The sequence below is a fragment of the Bos indicus x Bos taurus genome, chromosome 5 (assembly GCF_003369695.1).
Source record: "Bos indicus x Bos taurus breed Angus x Brahman F1 hybrid chromosome 5, Bos_hybrid_MaternalHap_v2.0, whole genome shotgun sequence".
Classification (NCBI taxonomy): Eukaryota; Metazoa; Chordata; class Mammalia; order Artiodactyla; family Bovidae; genus Bos; species Bos indicus x Bos taurus.
Window position 1 is genome coordinate 8,065,591 of NC_040080.1, and position 22,545 is coordinate 8,088,135.

General features: G+C 49.0%; 1 protein-coding gene, 1 long non-coding RNA gene and 1 other non-coding gene across 3 annotated transcripts; 1 reads left to right on the forward strand and 2 right to left on the reverse strand.

Moving 5' to 3' along the window:
• Window positions 1–1,640: 1,640 nt before the first annotated feature.
• LOC113892191 lies at window positions 1,641–6,795 on the reverse strand. The gene is made up of 3 exons (XR_003510990.1): window positions 6,365–6,795; window positions 4,778–4,891; window positions 1,641–1,782 (listed from the first exon to the last, which is right to left on the reverse strand). It is a non-coding gene; the product is annotated as an uncharacterized LOC113892191 (long non-coding RNA).
• Window positions 6,796–7,276: 481 nt separating this feature from the next.
• On the reverse strand, window positions 7,277–10,498 carry MCHR1 (melanin concentrating hormone receptor 1). The gene is given in 3 exon segments (XM_027540706.1): window positions 7,277–8,760; window positions 9,974–10,172; window positions 10,175–10,498. Coding segments are annotated over 3 exon segments (1,272 nt in total). The 5' UTR covers window positions 10,268–10,498; the 3' UTR covers window positions 7,277–7,780.
• A 10,706-nt stretch (window positions 10,499–21,204) lies between these two features.
• On the forward strand, window positions 21,205–21,335 carry LOC113893854. The gene has a single exon (XR_003511377.1). It is a non-coding gene; the product is annotated as a small nucleolar RNA SNORA33 (small nucleolar RNA).
• Window positions 21,336–22,545: the final 1,210 nt, after the last annotated feature.

The following is a 22,545-nucleotide window of genomic DNA, read 5'->3' on the forward strand; positions in this document are numbered from 1 at the left end:
ATTACTGAGCCCTCGTTCTCGAGCCCAAGAGCCCGACTACTAAAGCCTGCCCACTCCTGTGCTAAAGCCTTTGCTCCAGAGCAAGAGAAGCCACCCCAGTGAGCAGGCCATGCACCGCAACTAGAGAGTATCCCCCACTCACGGCAACAAGCAGTAGTGAAGACCCAGTACAGCATAAAGACCAAAACAAAACCCAAGGACATCGCTCACAGGGTTTAGGACCCACCCTGAGTTCAGGATCATCTCATCCTGAGATCCTTAGGTTAATTATATCTGCATATCTGCAAAGACCCAGAACAGGTTAAAGTCTCAGGTGTTGAGGCTTAAGACTTGGACATACCTTTCTGGAAGACAACATTCAACCCATGACACATCCTTTTCAGCCCTCAACTTGACCTCTCTGTAGCATCTGGCGCTCTGACTCACTTTGTCTTGGAAACTGTCCTTTCCATTGACTTCCAGGCTGTCAAGCTCTCCAGGTTGTCCTCTTATTGCTCCAGCTGATCCCCAGGTTCCTCTCCTGGTTTCTCTTCTTCTGCCCAGCCCTGCAAGGTGAAGGTCCCTAAGATTCTGTCCTGTCCTTAGCAGGCCCTGCCTGTTTTCACTCTGACAGTGGGCACTGTGCCTCCTCACAGCCGTCTGGGGTCTTCTGTCTGACTTGGCTGTCAGATACCCAGATTCCTGCACTACCAGGGTTCCTCTTCGGGCACTGGGGAGGAGATTATAAACCTTCCAGACTTATGTGCTGTGTTTTATGTGCATGTGCCACTGGGCACTCAGGGGGAAGGATCCAGAGTTTTCATCAGGTTCAAGGTTAAAGATTCTTTCCTGTGCAGAATTCTCCACAGTAATCACCTGGCTTCCTGGCTGGCCTCTCAATCTCTTTGATTCTCCTACCTGTCCTTTGTCCATTCTCTTTTCCACACCACCCTCTCTAATTATTGAGACCCTTCCCGGTGGGATGTCTATTGTCTTTTTGCCCATCACACTTCTTTCTACTTAAGGTGATATAGATTCTCTTTTTCTTTTCAGAACTACAAAACACACATATACACAGAATGGGCCTGCCGGTGACGTAACCCCACTCGGGTGAACGTGTGACCTACTCCAGCCAATAAGAGTGTTCCATGTTCCTAGATCTTATGCGTGGTTGGGTGGAAGGGGAAGGTGGGTAACTCACAGGGGATCATTCAGAAGCTTTTTTGGGTTTTGAAACAGATGTTGGAGGGAAAGATGGCAAGAACATGTCAGGTGGCAGGACTGAAGTCCCGGCTAATATCCTGTAGTTGCTGCCTGTGAGGACAATACAAGTTCACACAACTGCTGGAGGTCATCTTTGCTACTACACTGGGGACCCCATCACTTGAGAAAGAGGCAACAGAGAGGAAAACTGAGCAAAGCAATGGAGAGAGAGAGGGCATGGGGAAGACAGAAAGGGAGAGTCTGTCCTGAGGACAGAGCTTGAGCTGTTAGATCCACTCATGACTGAAAGCTTAGCAAGCTCTGAACTTTTCCACTAACTAGGCCAGAATTTTTTGCTGAAATCAATTGAGTTGGATATTTGTCATTTAGAACTAAAAAGGCTCTTACCAATTGTCTTAGCTTGGGCTGCTGAAATAAAACACCATAGACGCGGTGGCTTAAACAACAGACAATTTATTTGTCACAGCTCTGGAGGCTGGAAGTCGAAGATCAAAGTGCTGGCTGATTTATTTCCTGGTGAGAGCTCTTCTCCTGGTTTGTAAATGGCTGCCTTCCCACTGCGTCCTCACGTGGCCGCTCCTTGGTGTGTGTGAGTGGAGAGAGAGAGTCTTATCAGGGCACTAATCCTCTCGTGAAAACCCCACCCTCATGACCTCATCTAAACATAATCACGAGGACTTCTCTGGTGGTCCAGTGGTTAAGAATCCACCTTGCAATGTAGGGGACTCAGGTTCCATCCCTGGTCAGGGACTAAGATCCCACACGCCTTGGAGCAACTAGGCCAGTGTGCCACAACTACTGAGTCCGAGAGCCACAGCCGGAGAGTCAGTGCACTGCAGTGAAAGATCCTGCACGGCATAAGACCCAGCACAGCCAAAAATAATAATAATAATTACCTCCTGAGGGCCCATGTACAAATACCATCACATGGGTTAGGCTCTCCACATATGAATTTTGGGCAAAGACAAGTCAGTCCACAATACCAACCTAATCTTTAAAATGTTCATATCTTTCTTTTATTAAAAAAATTTGTATTTGGCTGTGCTGGATCTTAGTTGCAGCAGGAGGGATCAGATCCCACATGCTGAAACTAAGAGTTCGGATGCTGCAACTAAAATGTTCATATCTTTCTCATCAGGACTCCCTAATTGCAAATAATAGAAAGCCCAACTGAAATAGCTGTTAAAATATAGGGAACTTATTGACTCCTATAATGAAACAGTTCAAGAGCATCCTAGCTTCAGGTAAGGCTGATCAAGGCCCAAACAATGTCAACTGATTCTCACCCTCTCTCTTTCAGCTCTGATACTTCTGAACTGGCTTCATTCTCAGGAAGGTTTTACCCTAGCTTTACTCCAAGGTGGCTGCTGGCAGCTCGTGGAGCCGTGTGCTTCCTGGGTCAGGTCTAGAGTCGGGGGTTGGGAGGTACCCTGTTCAGTAGCTCTAAACAGAGAAGAATCAACACTTTCCTTCCCAGAAGTCCTGGCTGACTTCTTACTTCCCATTGGTTGTTCTCACCTCCCCTGAATGAACCACTGTGAACAGGGAGATGGGATAGCAACTGGTTAAAGCCAGTTGGGCCCCATCTGTGGAGCTAGGGTGGGGTCTGTACTTCCTAAACCAGGAAGATTTAGGTTGGAAGCTTAGGACATTATCACGAGGGTTAACAGAACAGTTGCTTAAACAAATAGGGATTTATTTTCTTGCACACCTAGAAGCCTGGAGGTTGATGTTGGTTCAGCAAGTCATTGATGCCCTTGGGGACCCATGTTCTCTTGGGCTTCCTGACCCATCAGCCCTGGAGCATTGGTTTGCATTCTCGTACTTGTCACTTCATGATCTCAAGAGAGTGGCTGCAGCTCCGGTTGATGCATCTGCATTCAAGGCAGGGAGAAAGGAGGAAGAGCCCAGATGCTACCAACCTGATCTGTTTCCTTTAGTCAGGGAAGCGAAATGTTTTCTAGAATTCTCCACAGCAGACTTCTGCTTAGGTCCTGTTTTTGTTTTGATTTTTTAAAAACCTGTTTCTTAAGGAAACATAGAGATAGAAGGGAAACACAATTTTGCATTTTCCATATTGAAAGTGGACCTTATTGGTCTTCTCATTAAGCTCCTTTCCATTGATTGATAAGGATTTGCTGTTAATTGATTAGGATTGATTGATTAGGATCAGTTTTAGGATTCACACGAGAAGAGAGAATTCACACAGCTAGCATCCTTGCCTTCTGTCCTCATAGAGGTATATTCAGCTCTTTTGTGAGACATTCTGGAAGATGGAAGAATTTTATCTTAAAACTGACCAAGCCTTCATTGTGTAAGACACTTGCATCATTGAGGATTCAAGCTGTGATTTGAATTCTGTGACATTTTTATAAAGGTAAAATGTTACCACTACTTTAATTACTGTTATAAATAGCTTTATAATGTGGAAGACTCATTGCTTAACTCTAAGACTTTGGAATTCTCATTTTTTAAAAGGATATATAAGGCTACCCTTTTATAATAAATTTTAATTCAGTACGTCAGTTACAAATTGGCACTTGTCATGGGCGCTTGCCATCCACCTCTACAAGGATTAAATCATGTGCTGCTGCAGCTGCTGATTTTCAACAACCCCTGAAAGGAGTTCAAAGTGGAGAGCAGAAATGAGGCACTCTCTGTTGGGCTGATGGGGGGTCTTCAGGGAGTTGGATATGTTCAGAAGCCGATTTTATGAGCCTAAATCTTGTACCTCCTCATATCTAGAAAAGCGTTAAAATCCTTCATGATGATGACTGCTCCTCATGACCAGCAGAAAGCTTCTGCAAAATATACGTGCTTTGATTGCATTGTGCATGTAGTCCCCCTTTACCAAAATCACATACACACTAACGCTCCCCCTGCCTCTCTGGAGCAGTTCCTCAGAGCTAACGCAAGTGCTGTCTTCAGGCTGCAGTCCTCATTTTGCCCCCCAATAAAATGTGACTCGCAACTGTCACATTGCACAATATTTCAAGTCGACATAGAGCAAGATTAATCACCTAATAAGTGGCATAACTTGGAAGTTTTATAGGAGCCCAGAGAATGACTGACTCATTGCAGGCTGGAGAGGGCTGGGAAGGCTTTGTGCGCAAGTAGGGAACTGAGCTGGAGTAGAAGGTGGGTAGGATTCAGGCAGGCACCGGGGTGTGTGCATGCTCAGTTGCTTAGTTGTGTCTGACTCTTTGCAACCTTTTCAACTGTAGCCTGAGTGGTTCCTCTGTCCATGGGATTTCCTGAGCAAGAATACTGGAGTGGGTAGCTATTGTCCTTCACCAGGGGATCTTCCTGACCCAGGGACTGAACTCTCATCTTCTGCATTGGCAGGTGGATTCTTAACTGCTGAGCCATCAGGGAAACCCAGGCATGGGGCAGAGAGGTCAAATCACAGGACAGAGGCAGGACTTGTAAGTCAGTTGCAATCAATCAGAGAAGGGAAAGAACCTGGAGCAACCCATGGAGCTTCATGGAGGACAGGATAGGAAAAGTAATATAATTAACAACGAACATGGTTACATTGTATGCTTTCTGTGTCTAGTAGAAATTTAAAAATCACCTTTTTAGAATTATGTTGCAGGGAATTCCCTGGCAGTCCAGTGGTTTGGACCTGGTGCTTTCTCTGCCAATGTCACACATTCCATCACTGGTGGGGGAACTGAGATCCTACAAGCTGTGCGGTGCCGCCAACAAAATAAAAGTAAATAAATAAATAAGTATGCTGCAATATAGTACTTATTGCTCCCGAACAAGTGTTGCAAGTATAAATACTTTCAGGAACCAGGGGAAACAAAAGTGACTCAGACCGAGCTTTAGACAGTAGGGAGTGGTGGCGGGGATTGCAGCAAACTTGGGAGGATTTGTTTTCTCTAAAAAAGGGGGTCACTGCTCAGCCCCAGCCAGCTGTGGTCCCCAGTGACCACCATGATCTTACATCCAATGGGCCCTTCCATGTCTCATCCATCTGACCTCCTGGACAGCTTTGGTCCAGCCAACCACTGCTCCTTAAATGACTCTTCTTTTGTTTCTATGATGCCACAATTTCTGATTTCCTTCTACTTCTCTGGCTATTTCTTACTTACGTATTACAGATGTCTCTACTGGCTTGACTGTTCCTTCTCTGTTCAACCTCTGCATGGAAATGTCAAGCCTTTTTCTCTCTGCCTCTGCACTCACTCTTTCCTTAGATCATCCCATCTCCCTAGAGGCCAGTGACTTCCAAGTTTCTATTTCTCCTTCATCCTCCACAGCCAGCTCATCCCAGGCCCTGTGGCTTCTGCTTTACAAATGTATCTCACATATGTGCTTCTTTCTCCATCTCCACTGCCGCCGCTCTAATCCAGGATGTTTCCATTGCCTGGACCACTGCTGTATACGCCAGTCTGTTCAGGTGACTGCTGGATTGGGCTGGGGAAAGACATATTGGAAGAGTTGCCCCCACCCCCATGATAACCTCTCTGTCCTCTTTTCCCTCTCCAGCCATGAGTTCACCTCTCCCCATTCCTCTCCCCTCGGTTCTGTCTACATCACCACCCACTCACGTTCCCGTCTCAAGCCACTTTGCTTCAGCTTCAGTTTTCAATATGGCATTGAGAGTCTCTGGGGCCTTCAGCAGGTCATTCACCCGCCCACTCACCCACCTGTAGCCTTGGTCACCTGCATTTCCTAGGAGAGGCCATCTCACCTATTTCCTCTCCTAGATTCCTCCTTGAAGGGGGAGGGGGTGGGGAAGACAGACCCAGGGAAGCCTTCCACAGGCAAACCAGATACAGGAAAAGCTCCTTTTGCAGAACCAGTGGGTAGGGGTTGCCTTAAGGCTCCCATAAGAGTTGCTTTTCTTTTGTACATCTCAAGTAGATTTGGAGCTTACCTGTGACAGCTAAAGACCCCACTGTTAGAGAGTAAGGAAAACTAACTATCCCCACCCCTTACCACCCCAATTCCCCATGCCCTGGGTGGAATGGAATGCAAGAGGGAAATACTAATACTAATGATTAGAAAAAGCTCCCAAAAGGACCCAAAGAAGCTGCCCAGAAGTTTGCTAAACAGGCTACCTGCTGCAACTCCGCAGTGAAAAATGAGGACCAAGAAGAGGCTCTGCTGATGCACCTGCTTTGAGGATGTGTCTGGATGAATCAGGACTCACAGTTTGCTCCCACTGTCTCATCCACGTCTTCATGCAGGACGCCTGGCTCCGGGCTTCTCTTGAAGAAGCTGAGACGCAGCATCCTTGGCTGCCGCCCAGCGGCCCCATCTGTAATCTTCTTGCTCAACGTGGCTCACGATCTTCGCAGCCGCAGCAAGAGGCAGGCTCAGGTTCAGGCTGCCCCAAGAAGCCAGCCCTGCAACTTGTGACTCAGCGGAGGAGGTGGTGGGTGGGACTCGTTACAGCCGGCAATGGTAACAACCAAGTGCTTTTGAGCAGAAGATGGGAAGCTGAGTCCGAGAACAAGCCTGGCAGCGAATTTTTCGTTTAATGAATTCACAGTAATTCCATTTGTGTCATCTTCCCTGTGGGTTTAGACGTGCAGATCCCCGGCTTCTTGCTTCCTACAATGCAGCCTGAACCAAGGTCTGGATTCCACAGCCAAGAGACCCCTCCTTCCCTATTTGGCCACCCACCCTCATCGCTTCCCCCCAACCCCCAGGCCCAAGCAATTATACAGGAGCATCCAGAGAGATGTGGGTGGAGATTTTCCTTTATTCTTTTTTTTTTTTTAACTTCAGAGAGAAAGGGCTGGAGCAAAAAGCTGATGTCCAAAGCTCCAGGCCTTAGAATGAACCCTGAACGTGCAGGACCCTGATGCGTGTCACTCTGGATCTGGTGACTGACAAATGCACCCCATGGAGACAATGTCCTCACAGCTGCAAAGCCCCCTCACCCCTCCCCATTTTTCTTAATTTCAAAGCCCCCACCCGCACCCACCCGATAGCCTTGTCATTCCCGGGTAGTGGATCTCCCAGCAAATTGGGCTTTTACCTCTGTGGGCTCAGAGCCCCATCCCCACCCCCCAAAGAAACATGCATCGCTTAGAGAGAAAGGGAAATTGACACAGGATGCTTGAACCTGGAGAGCCCGCATGCTTTATTCTTCATCATCCTCCAGCTTGGGAGAAAGGCTGCCTTCCATCCTACCCATGGGAGACAGGAAAGGGCACTGAGGCTCTGGCACCTTTCCCATCTCCCCAGGGCCCTGTGCCGTACCACTGCGCACACCCGAGCCCTGCCTGATTTTAAACAAATTTGGCCAGAAGCCTTCTACTTCTCCTCTTGGGAAAAAGACATGTGAGAGCTAGCAGGTGTAGGGCTCAGTGAACATTTAAACCAGTCTTCCTGCTCAGTGTCTGTTCAACCCGAACGTCCATCCAGTTCTCAGAAGGAGATTTCTAATGCTTGGAGCCCCCAGACCCGGCGCCAAGCGTCCCCAGTGGTCTGTGACCACCGCTCACCACCCCATCTCCCCACAACCTCCCAGAGCGGTCTTGGGTTGCTCTCAGTGTCTCTCCCCATGGTCTGCTGTGGAGTCCTGACGTGGAGGTGCCCAGGGTGGCAGGGGGAAGCGTCAGGCGCCTTTGCTTTCTGTCCTCTCCTCATCAGCTGTCTGGGCGTTGCTGATGGCGCGGAGCTGCCCCTGGGCCGCTGGCTTCACCGACAGGACCAGGCGTTTCCGGAACGTCTCACAGAGCACGATGTACACAAAGGGATTGAGGCAGCTGTTGGCATAGCCCAAGCTGATAGCCGCGTTGTACAGGTAGACAAAGGTGAGCGTCGGGCGGCTGAGAGACAGCTGGGTCAACTGAAGCACGTAGTAGGGCGCCCAGCACACGAAGAAGACCAGGCAGATGGCGATGGCCGTGCGGGTCACCCTCTTTGTCCGCAGCCGGATGCTGCGTTGAGAGGCGGGGGCCACGGAGGACGTCATGCGCTGCAGGATCCTCACGTAGGCGGCCGTGATGACCACGAAGGGCAGGGCAAAGGCCAGGAAAAACTGGTACAGGGTGAACCAGTAGAGGTCAGTGTCTGGGTTGGGCAGGCGGATGCCGCAGCCCACGGTGCCCCCGGGGAAGGGGATCAGCCTGGCATAGAGCCACACGGGGGTGATACTGATGAAGGACAGGGCCCACAGGAGGCAGATCACCAGGGTGGCCACAGAGGGCTTCCGGAACTTGGTGGAGGAGATGGGGTGGACGGTGGCCAGGTAACGGTCAATGGCCATGGCGGTCAGGATGTAGGTGCTGGTGAACTGACTGTTGGCGTCCATGGCCGTGATGAGGGTGCACATGGTCTCGCCAAAGTGCCAGACTCCATTGCCCATGAGCTGGTGGATCATGAAGGGCATGCCCAGGAGGAAGAGGAGGTCCACCACCGAGAGGTTGATGATGAAGATGTCGGGGACATTGCTGAACCAGTGCAGCTTGGACTTCTTCACCACTGCGAAGATGACCGTGGAGTTCCCGACAATGCCCAGGAGGCAGATGGTACCAAACACCGAAGGCATGATGATGTTGATGTAGGAGATGCTCCCTGTGCGAGGAGGCAGCCCTGGGGACAGAAGGAGCAAGGGTCGACCATTCGACATGGACTCTGCTCTCTGAGGGCTGAACTCCTACTGGCATGCTCAGCCTCCAGCCATGCGCCTGCCCACCTCTCTATCCACCTGCCATTTCAGTTCAGGGCCCATCTTTCATCTGGAATCTTCCCTGCCATCCTCTCTGCCCACACCGCTGCTAAACCTAACCCCATGCCCTCCTGCACCAGCTCCCTGCTCAATCCCACCAGAGTCTCCTGCACCACCTGTTCATTAAAGGACCAGTCCCTTTGCCTCCTGCGTTTTCTCAGAAGGCACAGCGTCACGAACCACAGCTGTCTGCAGAGAACGGTTCTGTGGGCCTTGGGGCTTCACCAGGAAACATTATCGAAATAGCCAGCAGGACACGAACGTGTGTGCATGTGTGGGCATGAGCATGTGTTTCCTCGTTTCCTATTTGCAGCCCTGCTCATTTCATTTTAGGAGTCGCTGGTTGGAAGCCGTGCGCTGATTCCTGGGGATCTCTGTGGGTAACTGTCTCATGGAGGCTTTTGGCCATTAGGCCCACAGCCCCCCCTCTCCTGGGTCCCTATCTTCTGAGCCTGGGCTTTCCGAGTGACTAGACTGAACCTGTGTGCCGCAGCCCAGCAACCCAAGAATTTTCTCCATGCAAACCTTTCCTCTGTTTTCTTCTCTTCCCCTTCAAAGCTAGAATTCCAGGGCATCTCAGCGCTGGAAATGTCAGGAAGAGTCTTTCACCAGCAAAGTTAATCCCCTCACATCTCTGGGAGTTATTCCTTCCCACACCTCTTCCGGGAAGGAGACAGTAAGGGTGTTTCAGACCCCACCAGATCACGTAGTTCAAGTGAAAGAACCAAGGGGATGGGTGAATGAGCGGGCTTCCAGCCATCTCCCTACATACAGCCCTCCAGGTTCTCTTGCTTTTGTAGCCTGGAATTTTTCCGGCAAAGCATCTTCGGAACTCCTCAGCAGCCCTCCCCTGCCTCCCTCGCGGCTGGCCAACATCCGAGGCTAGCATGCCTCTGCCCCTGCCCCTTCCTCCCCGTAGTCCCCTTCTCCCCTGGCCCTCCGGGAGGGCAGACTGCCCATCTCATTCCCAAGAACTGGCATAAAGTTTCGCAAGCAGTTTAGCTCAGAGGTGAAACCTTCCTGTTTCCCACCCTCGGCGGCGCAGAGGAGGGAGGCCCGCCCTCCAGCGCATCTCACCGGCCGAGGTGAGGTTATCCGGGCTTTCCGAGGTGTTGCTGGCATTGGGGCCGGTGGGCAGCAGCGAGGCTTCCAGGTCCATCCCGCCGGCGCCGGGGGTGCCCGCTCGCCCGTCCACCCACGCAGGCTGCCGCAGCCTCCCGCGCCGGTCTCGAGCCCGGGCCCCAGGAGCCCCGCAGTCCGGAAGGGGGATCTTCCTCGGGCTGCCCGGCAGTCTCCGCCGCCTGCGATCCCCACCGCTCTCCCCTCCCTCCTTCCCCGGCTCCCACTGACATCACCTAGACACATTAACATTCGGAGGCAGATGCGCGTTAACCTCTTCGGTCCTGCGCCGCAGCTCTGGCTTCCGACTGCCTGCAGAGCCCAGCCGGCCGGTCAACCCCATCGGGGACCGGGCTTCCTTCCCTCCTGCACTTGGGGCCGTGTCTCCTGTGCCACCGCGGGTGCTGCTGGCTGCCCGCGAGGCTCCAGTCTCTCCAGAGGCAACGGGCTGCCTCCCTGTGGAGGAGGAAGGGAGCCTGGCCCGGCCCCTCACCTCCCCACCCCCACCCCCCTCCCGGGCCGCTGGGCAGGGGCTGGGGTCGCTGTGCTGGGAACTTGAGAAGGGAAGGCTTGGACCACTGGCATGCCCGCCTCCAGGCCACCCAAGGCCCCTTGCCAGCGCCCCATGGATTCCAAGCTGTGGAGTTGCTGGTTGTTGAGCCGTTTGGCTGGTGCTCAGAGGTGACTCGGAGAAGGCGATGGCACCCCACTCCAGTACTCTTGCCTGGAAAATCCCATGGACGGAGGAGCCTGGTAGGCTGCAGTCCATGAGGTCGCAAAGAGTCGGACACAACTGAGCGACTTCACTTTCACTTTTCACTTTCATGCATTGGAGAGGGAAATGGCAACCCACTCTAGTGTTCTTGCCTGGAGAATCCCAGGGACGGGGGAGCCTGGTGGGCTGCCATCTATGGGGTCACACAGAGTCGGACACGACTGAAGTGACTTAGCAGCAGCAGCAGCAGAGGTGATTCAGGTCACCCCGAGCTGGTGATGCCCAGGGACTTGGGACCAGAAGAGGACAAACTCCTTTCTTCCCTGGGATCAGCAGGGACCAGGCTTATAGAGGTTTTAGTTTTCTAAATGCTCTGAGGTCCTTGAGGGTTTACCTGGAACTCCTTGAGACAAATTTCAGAGCAAAGACCCCCAAAGAGATCCTTGCTCAGTCACTTCAGTCGTGTCCAACTCTTTGCGACCCCATGGACTTAGCCCACCAGGCTCTTCTATCCTGGTTGCCATGCCCTCCTCCAGGGGATCTGCCCCACCCAGGGATCGAACCCGAGTCTCCTGCAGCTCCTGCATTGCAGGCAGATTCTTTACTGCTGAGCCACCCGGGAATCCCAAAAGAGATCCTGAGGAACAGCCTAAGAGGGCAAAGCATTGAGTGAATTCTCTGCAGAGGCTGCTGCCAGGTTCTGATTCAGCAGGTCAGGCGGAGAGGGGCCTGAGACTCTGCATTTCAGACAAGTTCCCAGGAGATGCCAAACCAGGTACAACACTTGGAAGAGCAGTTTATGAAGGGCTTTCATTTCCAAAGTTGCTGTAATGTTCAAATTCCTTTTTTTAAAAGCATGGTTTGCTTTGTACTGGAAAATAATAACAGTTATTAAGCTATTTTTAAAAGGCTCTCAAAACCACCTGCTTGAGATGGTTACTGACAAAGTAGAAGTACAGAGTAGAAAGGGCAGTCTCTGGCTAGGCCACCAGGAGGAGGGCAAGGCCACCCAGCTATCAGCTCACCTCCTCCTGATGAAACTCTTGGCTCCAGTGCGAAACAAAGAAGAAACAATGTTTAAGTAAACGCTGTGTGCATGTCGGCGCTTCGGCGCTCAATCAGGTCCGACTCTTTTGCGACCCCATGGACTGTAGCCCACCAGGCTCCTCCGTCCCTGGGATTCTCCAGGCAAGAATGCTGGAGTGAGTTGCCATTTCCTTTTCCAGGGGATCTTCCTGACCCAGGGATGGAACCATGTCTCCTGCATCGGCAGGTGGATTCTTTGCTACTGAGCCACCAGGGAAGCCCAAAAGGGAGGGTAGCAGGTGGAAAGTGCAGAAGGGGAAATCCTATCGGGCCTCAGTCATCGTCCTGGGACAAGGACTCATGTGTACATAGCTTTTCCAAGTGATGACACAAGGAGCAGGCGTGAGGAAGCAAGGACGATGGGAAAGGAAAAGGGACAAAGCTCAGAGAAGGTGCTTTATCACCATCGCTGCTGTGGACAAGGGGAGCTTGCATTTAGCAGGATCCTTGAAAAGGGCATGGACTGTTTCCCAGAATCATCTGCCTTTTCCCAGTTGCCTCGACCCCCAGTGGTTGAGTGTTGCCGCTGGGGTGTTAACACTGCACTCCTGGGAGCATGGGAGGAGCAGACTCCTGCTGCATCAGATGCGGCAGAAAGTGAAAAGATGTGCAGCTCACGCTTGAGGCGAGAGGCTGTCAGTGCAAGGTGAATCTCGTGTGGGAGCCAAGAGGCTTCTGGGCGAAAAGCAGACAGACACAAGGTGTGTGCTGGAGGTGAGACATGTCGGCTCCAGACCAGTTAAGCCTGCACACACCTGTGTGCTGCAGCTGGAGCTGGAGTCAGAGGTGACCGAGGGAGATGTGACACGGGGGGACAGAAGCACCCGATATAGAAGACTATTGCAGGGCTTCTCTGGGGCTTCTCCCTGGGGTAAAGCATCCACCTGCCAATGCAAGAGACATGAGTTTGACTCCTGACCCAGGAAGATCCCAGATAGCCTGTGATCCGCAACAAGAGAAGCCTCTACAATGAGAAGCCTGCACAACGCAACGAAGAGTGGTCCCCACTCGCTGCAACCAGAGAAAAGCCTGAGCAGCAACAAAGACCCAGCACAGCTAAAAATAAATAAACAAATGAAATTATTATTATTTTTTAAAGAAGACTACTGCAATAATCCAATTGAAATAGGATGGTATCTTAGATTGGGGAGATGGGAGTCAGGAGAAATGGTGGGTGTTTGTACATTATGTAGAGCCCTGAGGGTTGGCTGTAGTTTGAACCAGAAACATACAGGAGAAAGAAGTATCAGGGATGACCCCAAATGCCTGGCAGAGGGGAGATCGGGAAGGCTGTAGGAGGAGATGATTTGGAGGAGAAACGCAGTATTCTGTTTGGATATGTTACATTTGAGATGTCTGTTAACATCTGCGTGAAAAGGTTGGGTAGTTTTGGATATGAGTCAGAAGTTCCAGGGAGAGGTCACGCCTGGAGCTACGAAGTTAAATTGATGACACCAAAGGAGCTTACCTAAAGTGAGGGTGACTGGAAAAGAGATTCGAGGACTCAGCCCTGGAGCATTTCAGAGTTTACAGTTTGCGGAAATGAGCCTTATAGCCTACTGTTTCCTCCTCTTTTACCTGCCGTAGTCTACCCACCTCCATCTATCCATCCATCCACCCTTTCATCCAGCAGATCTGGATGAAATCTGGTTGAGCCTCTGTTATACCAAGTACTGTGTTAGGCTCTGTGGATGCAGTAGAGAAAACAAAACAAAACAAAACAAAAAAAACGAGTGACTTTTATCCAGGAGCTTCAGTGACAGAGTTGGGAGAGACAGATAATAATAAGTCAGACAACAAGAGGAGGCCATGGCAACCCACTCCAATATTCTTGCCTGGAAATCCCATGGACAGAAGAACCTGGCGGGCTACAGTTCATAGGATCACACAGAGTCAGACATGACTGAAGCGACTTAGCATGCATGCACAAGCCAATAAGTAAACAAGATATCCTGCTCAAGGCTTCAATCCAGATGAGTCCTGGTAACTTAATCATGAAGGGATTTAAGTGCTTATGAAAGAATAGCTATGGAATCATGCCAGGGAAAATGTCTCTGCCTGACTGGAGAAATTTAAACCATGACCAAGCAGCCAAGGGACCTGGAACAGAAGGCTTTAGCTTCCTGGCCTGTCATGCTGGGGGTGGGGTGGAGTGGAGGGGGTGAACGCTGAGTCAGTCAGTCCACAATGGCAGATGATTCGTGTGGTAGGGAATGAATGGGATGATGGGAGTGACTGGGGTCCTTTAGAGAGGAGAGTCAAGGATGTCCTCTTTAAGGAAGCATTCAGGTAGAAACTTCAGCATCCATTCCATTACAAATGATCAATTTAAACCATATCTCCTTTCTGCTAGTGACTGAGAGCTGAGCATCCCTCCTGGATACCGACGTGTACCTCTTCAAATCCTCTCGGCCACATCTAATTTTTATTCCATCCATTGCTACAATGACCCTGCTCTGCAGTCTCCGACCAGTTGCAGGTACAGGTGTGGGTAAGACCTGACCGTGCTGTGTCCCAGGCCCACACCACGTACTATCTACCCTCAACCCCAGTCCTCTCTGTGGCTGTCACAACTTAGACTAGGGGACCCCAGGGAATGCCCACGCTGGAGTGACCTGGAAGTACAGGGAGAGTTCACTCCTTAGCGTGAACCCTTGGCCAATGAAGTGTGGAAGCCATGGAAAGATGCTTTTCCTGTTTCCCCCTTTTCCTGAGACACATTTCATATGGTTTCTCAGGGATCCCGTGGAATGTAGCATCTGGTCACTTGTAGCGGTGGATGAGCCCATGTGTGCCTGTGTGCGTTCTGAGACGCTTCAGTTGTGTCCAACTGTTTGCAACCCTGTGGACTGTAACCTACCAGGCTCCTCTGTCTTGGGCATTCTCCAGGCAAGAGTACTGGAGTGGGTTGCATGCCCTCCTCCAGGGGATCTTCCCGACCGAGGGATCGAACCTGCGCCTCTTATGTCTCCTGCATTGGCAGGCGGGTTCTTCACCACCAGCGCCACCTGGGAAGCCCAGATGAGCCCATACTGCGCATCACCTCCTCCTGAGAATGGAAATTTTGACCTACTTTGCTCCAAGCCATCCGACTCTTGACCTGCCCCTCCTAGCGCAGTCAGGAGGTAGATTCAGCCTAAGTATAGCAATGAACCTTTCCCCTCCCATCCATGTGCCCCTACTTACTATGCCTTACTCAGGGGACCCCTTATCTCCCCCCATGGTGACACCCACCTGCCCTGTACTTTCTAGGACTTGACCACCGTCTGCATGTGTCGAAGTCTTACTAGGGTTGCGGCATCGATTCTCACTTGCTCCCCTCTCTCCTGCCTCACCCCTTCCACTCTACTCCCACCGAATAGCAGGAGTAGTTTTGTTAAGATAGACATTTCCAGGGGACTTCCCTGGTAGTCTAGTGGTTAGGACTTGGTGCTTTTGCTGCCTGGGCCCGGGTTCGATCCCTAGTCAGTGAACTAAGATCCCACAAGCCGTGCAGCGCAGTCAAAAAAAAAAAGAAAGAAAGAAATTGCATCACCCTATACTGCTGAAAACACTTCAGTGGCTCCCAGTTGCTTTCAAAATAAAGTCACCCTCCCTAATGGAATGTAATGGACACGACACTCTTTGGTACCCAGAACTTGATCCCCCAAAAAACCACGGCCTTGAGAAAACCTTTGGAAGTAGCAGCACCACCAAGCAGCCCTTGGTGGGAGCTGCTGGTGGGAAAAAGGCGTCCTTATTTCTGCGGGGATGTGAGACCCTGGGGTGGGAGAAAGCAAGTGGCAGCACTTATTTCCAGAGGAAAGTGAGCATGGGTATTGTAATAGAGTGGTTATCATAATAGACGGCACCAGTGGAGTTCTCCAGGTGATTGCCCTGCAGAGGCTGATGTAACTGATTGATCATAAATAGATGAGGGGCTGGCCCACTAAGTTCCTACTTGATTTGTATATCTGAGAAAACCCTTCAAGTCTGGTCAGCAGATCTCTGACTTCAGCCCACTTGGCTCTACTGATCAGGGTGTGAGTTAAAGTGGATCAAGTAGTAAATGGACGTCTTGTTTTTTTTCCCCCCAGTATGGCCAAATTTCTTTTATTTTGTTTTTACTAAAAAAAAAAAAAAAAAAACGGTCATACTATAAAATTTTGCACCTGGCTTTTTTCTCTTGAAGCTCCCTCCACATCAGCATATACCATATATCCATTAAAAAAAAAAAAAAAAAAAACTACATTCATTGTTTTAAATGGATCCTAGCGGGTAGAGCCAGACATCTTGGAATGTGAAGTCAAGTGGGCCTTAGGAAGCATCACTACGAACAAAGCTAGTGGGGGTGATGGAATTTCAGTTGAGCTATTTCAAATCCTAAAAGACGATGCTGTGAAAGTGCTATACTCAATAGGTCAGCAAATTTGGAAAACTCAGCAGTGGCTACAGGACTGGAAAAGGTCAGTTTTCCTTCTAATCCCAAAGAAAGGCAATGCCAAAGAATGCTCAAACTACTGCACAATTGTACTCATCTCACATGCTAGTAAAGTAATGCTCAAAATTCTCCAAGCCAGGCTTCAGCAATACGTGAACCGTGAACTTTCAGATGTTCAAGCTGGTTTTAGAAAAGGCAGAGGAACCAGAGACCAAATTGCCAACATCGGATGGATCATTGAAAAAGCAAGAGAGTCCCAGAAAAACTTCTATTTCTGCTTCATTGACTATGGCAAAGCCTTTGACTGTGTGGATCCCAATAAACTGTGGAAAATTCTTAAAGAGATGGGCATACCAGACCACCTGACCTGCCTCTTGAGAAACCTGTATGCAGGTCAGGAAGCAACAGTTAGAACTAGACATGAAACAACAGACTGGTTCCAAATCAGAAAAGGAGTATGTCAAGGCTGTATATTGTCACCCTGCTTATTTAACTAATATGCAGGGTACCTCATGAGACATGCTGGGCTGGATAAAGCACAAGCTGGAATCAAGATTGCCAGGAGGAATATCAATAATCTCAGATATGCAGATGACACCACCCTTATGGCAGAAAGTGAAGAACTAAAGAACCTCTCGATGAAAGTGAAAGAGAAGAGTGAAAAAGTTGGCTGAAAGCTCAACATTCAGAAAACGAAGATCATGGCATCCGGTCCCATCACTTCATGGCAAATAGATTTGGGAAACAGTGGAAACAGTGGCTGACTTTATTTTTGGGGGCTCCAAAATCACTGCAGATGGTGATTGCAACCATGAAATCAAAAGACACTTACTCCTTGGAAGGAAAGTTATGACCAACCTAGATAGCATATTAAAAAGCAGAGACATTATTTTGTCAACAAAGGTCCATCTAGTCAAGGCTATGATTTTTCCAGTGGTCATGTATGGATGTGAGAGTTGGACTGTGAAGAAAGTTGAGCACTGAAGAATTGATGCTACTGAACTGTGGTGTTGGAGAAGATGCAAGGAGATCCACCAGTCCATCCTAAAGGAAATCGATCCTGGGTGTTCATTGGAAGGACTGACATTGAAGCTGAAACTCCAATACTTTGGCCACCTCATGCGAAGAGCTGACTCATTTGAAAGGACCCTGATGCTGGGAAAGATTGAGGGCAGGAGGAGAAGGGGATGACAGAGGATGAGATGGCTGGATGGCATCATCAACTCAATGGACATGGGTTTGGGTGGACTCCGGGAGTTGGTGATGGACAGGGGGGCCTGGCGTGCTGCAATTCATGGGGTCGCCAAGAGTTGGACACGACTGAGGGACTGGACTGAAGGGGGTGGATCCACTTCCCTGGTGGTCCAGTGGCTAAGACTATGTTCTCCCAATGCAGGGGCCCAGGGGTTCAACCCCTAGTCAGGGACCTAGATTCCACATGTCACAACTAAGAGTTCACATGACACAATCAAAAAAAAAAAAAAAAGATTCCACAAGCTACAACTAAAAAGGCCCCACATACCACAAGAGATCGAAGATCCTATGCGCCCCAACTGAGACCCAGTGCAGCCAAATAAATAAATAAATATTTTAAGTGGATCCTATTAATATTACATGTATATATCAGAGTTTAGTTAGCCACCTCCCTAGTGACGGGCATGTCAATGACTCAGTTCTATTATTTTGGCATAGGATGCTGCATATGGACATCCTTCTCCAGGTAATAAATTGAGTTTGATTAGACTGACTTCCAAACAGTCCCCATGGATCTCCAAAGCTTTCTGTTTCCCTGCCCCTGCATCTGTAGCTGGAATAGGTATCCCCAGCCATTGACAGAACTACTGTATTGGCTCCTGGATTGGCAGAGTAAGGGATTCGATGAGGACAGAAGTCAAATGGAGATCCCTCCTCACTAAAGTGATAAGCCAAAAGCAATATTGCACCCCCGGGGGACTGGAGAGAGTAATGGTGTCATCAAGGCCTTTAAATAGGCTGGGTGGTGATTTTATCACATCCTGCTCTCAGTGTGGCCAGTGGAGAAGGCAGATGGGTGTCAGAGAATGCCAGTGGGTTACTGTAAACGTAATTATGTGGTGACTCCAATTGCAGCTGTTATTTCAAATGTGGAATCGTTGCCGTGGAAAATAAATACAGTCCCTGACACCTGGGATGGAGTTATTGATCTAGCAAATGCCATCTTCTGTATTGCAAGAAGCAGGAAAAAATCAGAAACTGTGCTTTTATTTGTCAGAGTCATTGGCACACCTTTGCCATCTCTCCTCGGGACTTCGTTATCTCTTTTGATGGTTCTTCAATTCTCAGACTGAAAGGTTGTTGTTGAATCACGCGAATACACGAATCCACTGGGATTCTTGGCCCCCGGAGGAGAAGAATTCAATCCGGGGCCAGAGACGAGGCTTGATCGCTCAGAGCTTTTGTGTAATAAAGTTTTATTAAAGTATAAAGGAGATAGAGAAAGCTTCTGACATAGGCATCAGAAGGGGGCAGAAAGAGTACCCCCCTGCTAGTCTTCAGCTGGATGTTATATAGTCACTAGCAGTCTGTTAATGAAAGAAAGGAATGTCTTAAAATTCAGAATGGCACCAGGCCCCTCACCCATAAGATGCATTTTGGGATAATCTTGGCACCAAATGGTTTATCCTGGGCCATAAAATGATTAACTTGAATCTTGAAGAAGGGCAGACCACCATACAAATGGTTTCATTTACATAGATTAGGGGAACAATATCTGAGTATAACATACTGGTTTGTCAAGTAGGTTCTGGGCCAAGAGGCAGCGGAACTGACTTGGAGACAGAGTTTGGGGTAAAGGCATAGCATATTAGCATAGCTTAAGACACACATTTCCCTAAGAAAAAGGCATTGGATATCTCTAGGCTCAAGAATAAACCAGGTGTCATTAAGGCAACACAGTATTTTAAGAGAAACCTCCCTTTAAATTTGTATAGAGAAGGAAAAAATATTGCTAGTTTGTTTCCTCCTGCCGCTTAAGAGAGATAAAAATGTCTGACACTTGCAGGCTATTTCCTCCATTTGGAGACCCCTGGCCTTCCTGCCTGTTACCCTCTCATTTTCATCGACTCCAGTCCCCACGTCCTGGTCTACAAAGACTGTGAAAAATTTGTCCTTTCTTCCTCCTTGAGAATTCCAGACCCCTCTCTCCTTGGGGACCCCTAGATTTCCTATCAACCTGCCTAGGAAATGACTCTCTCAAGACTTTGAACACTTCATCGTCACACGAGACAGTATGCTATGTTGATGACATCATGAGCTAGGGCCTGGAGAGTGGAAGGGAGCAGATGCCAGAGGTGTGAGACAAATGCCGTGAAAATATGAAGGCCTGACATCTCAGGAAAGGTTTGGGGTCCGGTGTTCTGAATGTGTCACGGTTTTCCCTCCAAAAGTAAAGCACAGTTTACCTGACATCTCCTACCACAAAGGAGGGGCCCCCAGAGACCCTGGAAACAGGAGCAACAATTCCTAAAAGGAGCAGAGAACAGAGGGGGTGCTGGACATGCAAAACCCAGGGGAGCCTAGTCCACCCAGTCATCTCTGTTAGCCTGGCATGCCTTGCATGCAGGGACTGTGACCCTTATTCTGGTGTTAGGTCATGACTGCCGTGTCAGTCAGTGGGTTCTTAGCATAGCCCTGGTCCCCTCTGCAGCCTGGCACCCCATTTTAGACATTTGCACTGTACCCTACACTTTTTCTTCATGGGGATTCCCAAGTGGTGCAGTAGTAAAGAATCTGCCTGCCAAAGCAAGAGACAAAAGAGATGCAGGGTTCAATCCCTGGGTCAGGAAGATCCCCTGGAAGAGGAAATGGCAACTCACTCCGGTATTCTTGCCTGGGAAATCCCATGGATGGAGGTGCCTGGTGGGCTACAGCCTATGGGGTCGCAGTGTCGGACACGACTGACACAGTTGTGACACTGCACAACTTCACTTTAACTTCATAGCAGTCATCACAATTGTAAGCAGACATTTATTTATTGAGTGGTTGATGGTTTAATTCCTTTCCCTCACTACGTTATAACTTCCAGGGAGGCAAAGCCCATGTCTGCCCTATCTCACTGTACCTCCTGCACCTCATACAGTGCCGGGCACCCAACAGGCGTTCAATCAACGTGGGGAGGATGAATGGCTAGTAGAGGAATCTCCATGAAAGCCCCGGGTGCAGAGGTGGGCAGAAGGGAGCAGAATGCAAGCAATACTGGCCGTGCTCCCTGACCCGAGGCTCGCCTCCACCCCAGTGCTTCCCACCAGCCTGGCAGCAGTGGTTGTCATGCCCCTGGGCAGGCAGTGGGTGCCAGTCAGCTGTAAGGCAACCCAGAGACCGCGGGCCCTCTCTGATTGTGAGGAAAACAAACGAGATCACCTTCAGGGGTAGAGATTCATCCTGAGATTCACGGAAATCCCAAGGAAGCATGGGAAAGCAGCTACATGAAATTCTGACACGTGTGACCGCAGGGTTGAACCCGGAAGACATGACCAAGGGAAAGAAGCCAGATCAAGGAAACAAACGAAGCCGTGAATGATTCCACTCATGTGAGGCACCTGGAGCCGTCAAACTCATAGAGACAAGGAGTAGAGCGGTGGTTTCCCGGGGCTGAGGGAAGGAGGCGTGAGGAGTTAGGATGTAAGCGGTACAAAGCTTCAGTGTGGGAGGATGAAAAAGTTCTGGAGATGGATGGTGGAGATGGTTGAACAACAGTGTGAGTGAACGTGATGCCACTGAACCGTACGCTGAAAAATCGTTAAAGTCAATTTTTGTATGTTGTTTTGGCCACACCTTGTGGCCTGTGGGACCTTAGTTTCCCAACCAGGGATTGAACCCATGTTTCCTGCAGTTGGAAGTGCAGAGTCTTAACCACGGGACCACCAGGGAAGTCCCAGAGTGAATTTCCTGTTATGTATATTTTATCACAATTTAAAAATATGTTCAACAAACCCAGTCAATGAATCTGCTTACCTGAATGTGTTTCTGCAGAAATTTGGAAAATGCTGGTAAAAGGAAAGCCATGTTATAAGCCTTAAAAACACTGAAAGTCATTAAGGTCCCTGAAAATGGCTATAAGACTTTTTTTTTCTTTTTAAAAATTTATTTATTTATTTATTTTGAATAAATTTATTTCTTTTACTTGGAGGCTAATTACTTTACAATATTGTATTGGTTTTGCCGTACATCGACATGAATCAGCCATGGGTGTACATGTTTCCCCTATCCTGAACCCCCCTCCCACATGCCGCTCCATCCCATCCCTCAGGGTTGTCCCAATGCACCAGCCCTGAGCACCCTGTCTCGTGCATCGACCCTGGACTGGCAATCTATTTCACATATGGTATATACATGTTTCAGTGCTTTTCTCACAAATCATCCCACCCTCGCCTTCTCCCACTGAGTCCAAAAGTCTGTTCTTTACATCTGTGTCTCTTTTGCTGTCTCACGTATAGGGTCATCGTGACCATCTTTCTAAATTCCATATACATGCGTTAATATACTGTACTGATGTTTTTCTTTCTGACTTACTTCACTCTGTATAGTAGGCTCCAGTTTCATTCACCTCATTAGAACTGATTCAAATGCATTATTTTTAATAGCTGAGTAATTGTTAACTCTGGGAGTTGGTGATGGACAGGGAGGCCTGCCGTGTTGCAGTTCATGGGGTTGCAAAGAGTCAGACACGACTGAGCAACTGAACTGAACTGAATATTAGCTATAAGACATTTTAATGATGGAAAGCATTGTCAAAAGACATGTGCTAATTTTTGTTAAAGCTTTGCTTTAACTAGTGCTAACTACTTAGCCAAATTTCCGAATGTTAGTAAAATTGTTTTTTCTTTTTTTTTTAGGGTTATGGCAAAGAGTTTCAAGCCAAGGATGTCATCAAGGAGTACTTCAAATGCAAGAAATGATCAAATTTAAAAAATGGAGCTCTTGTTCCTCAAAAAATAAAAGTATGTTAAACAGTTTAAGAATGGTATCACATACAGTAATTCAGTCAAGAGTTTTTTTATAAGATTTCAAAAAGCTTTCAAAAGTTTTCAAATATGTCATATTCTTATAAATTGCAGCTCCATCGCATGTTCAGTTAAATATCTTTTCTTGATAAACAAGGAAAAACTGAAACACCTACAGCACTCTGGGCCCCAGAGATTGCAACACATGAAGCCACTTGGAGACCGGGGGCACCCAGTCTGTGTTATTCAATCTGAGTTGTTTGGTTTTTTTTTTGGCCTCTCTTCCCTGGTAGCTCAGACGATAAAGAATCCGGGTGCCAATTCAGGG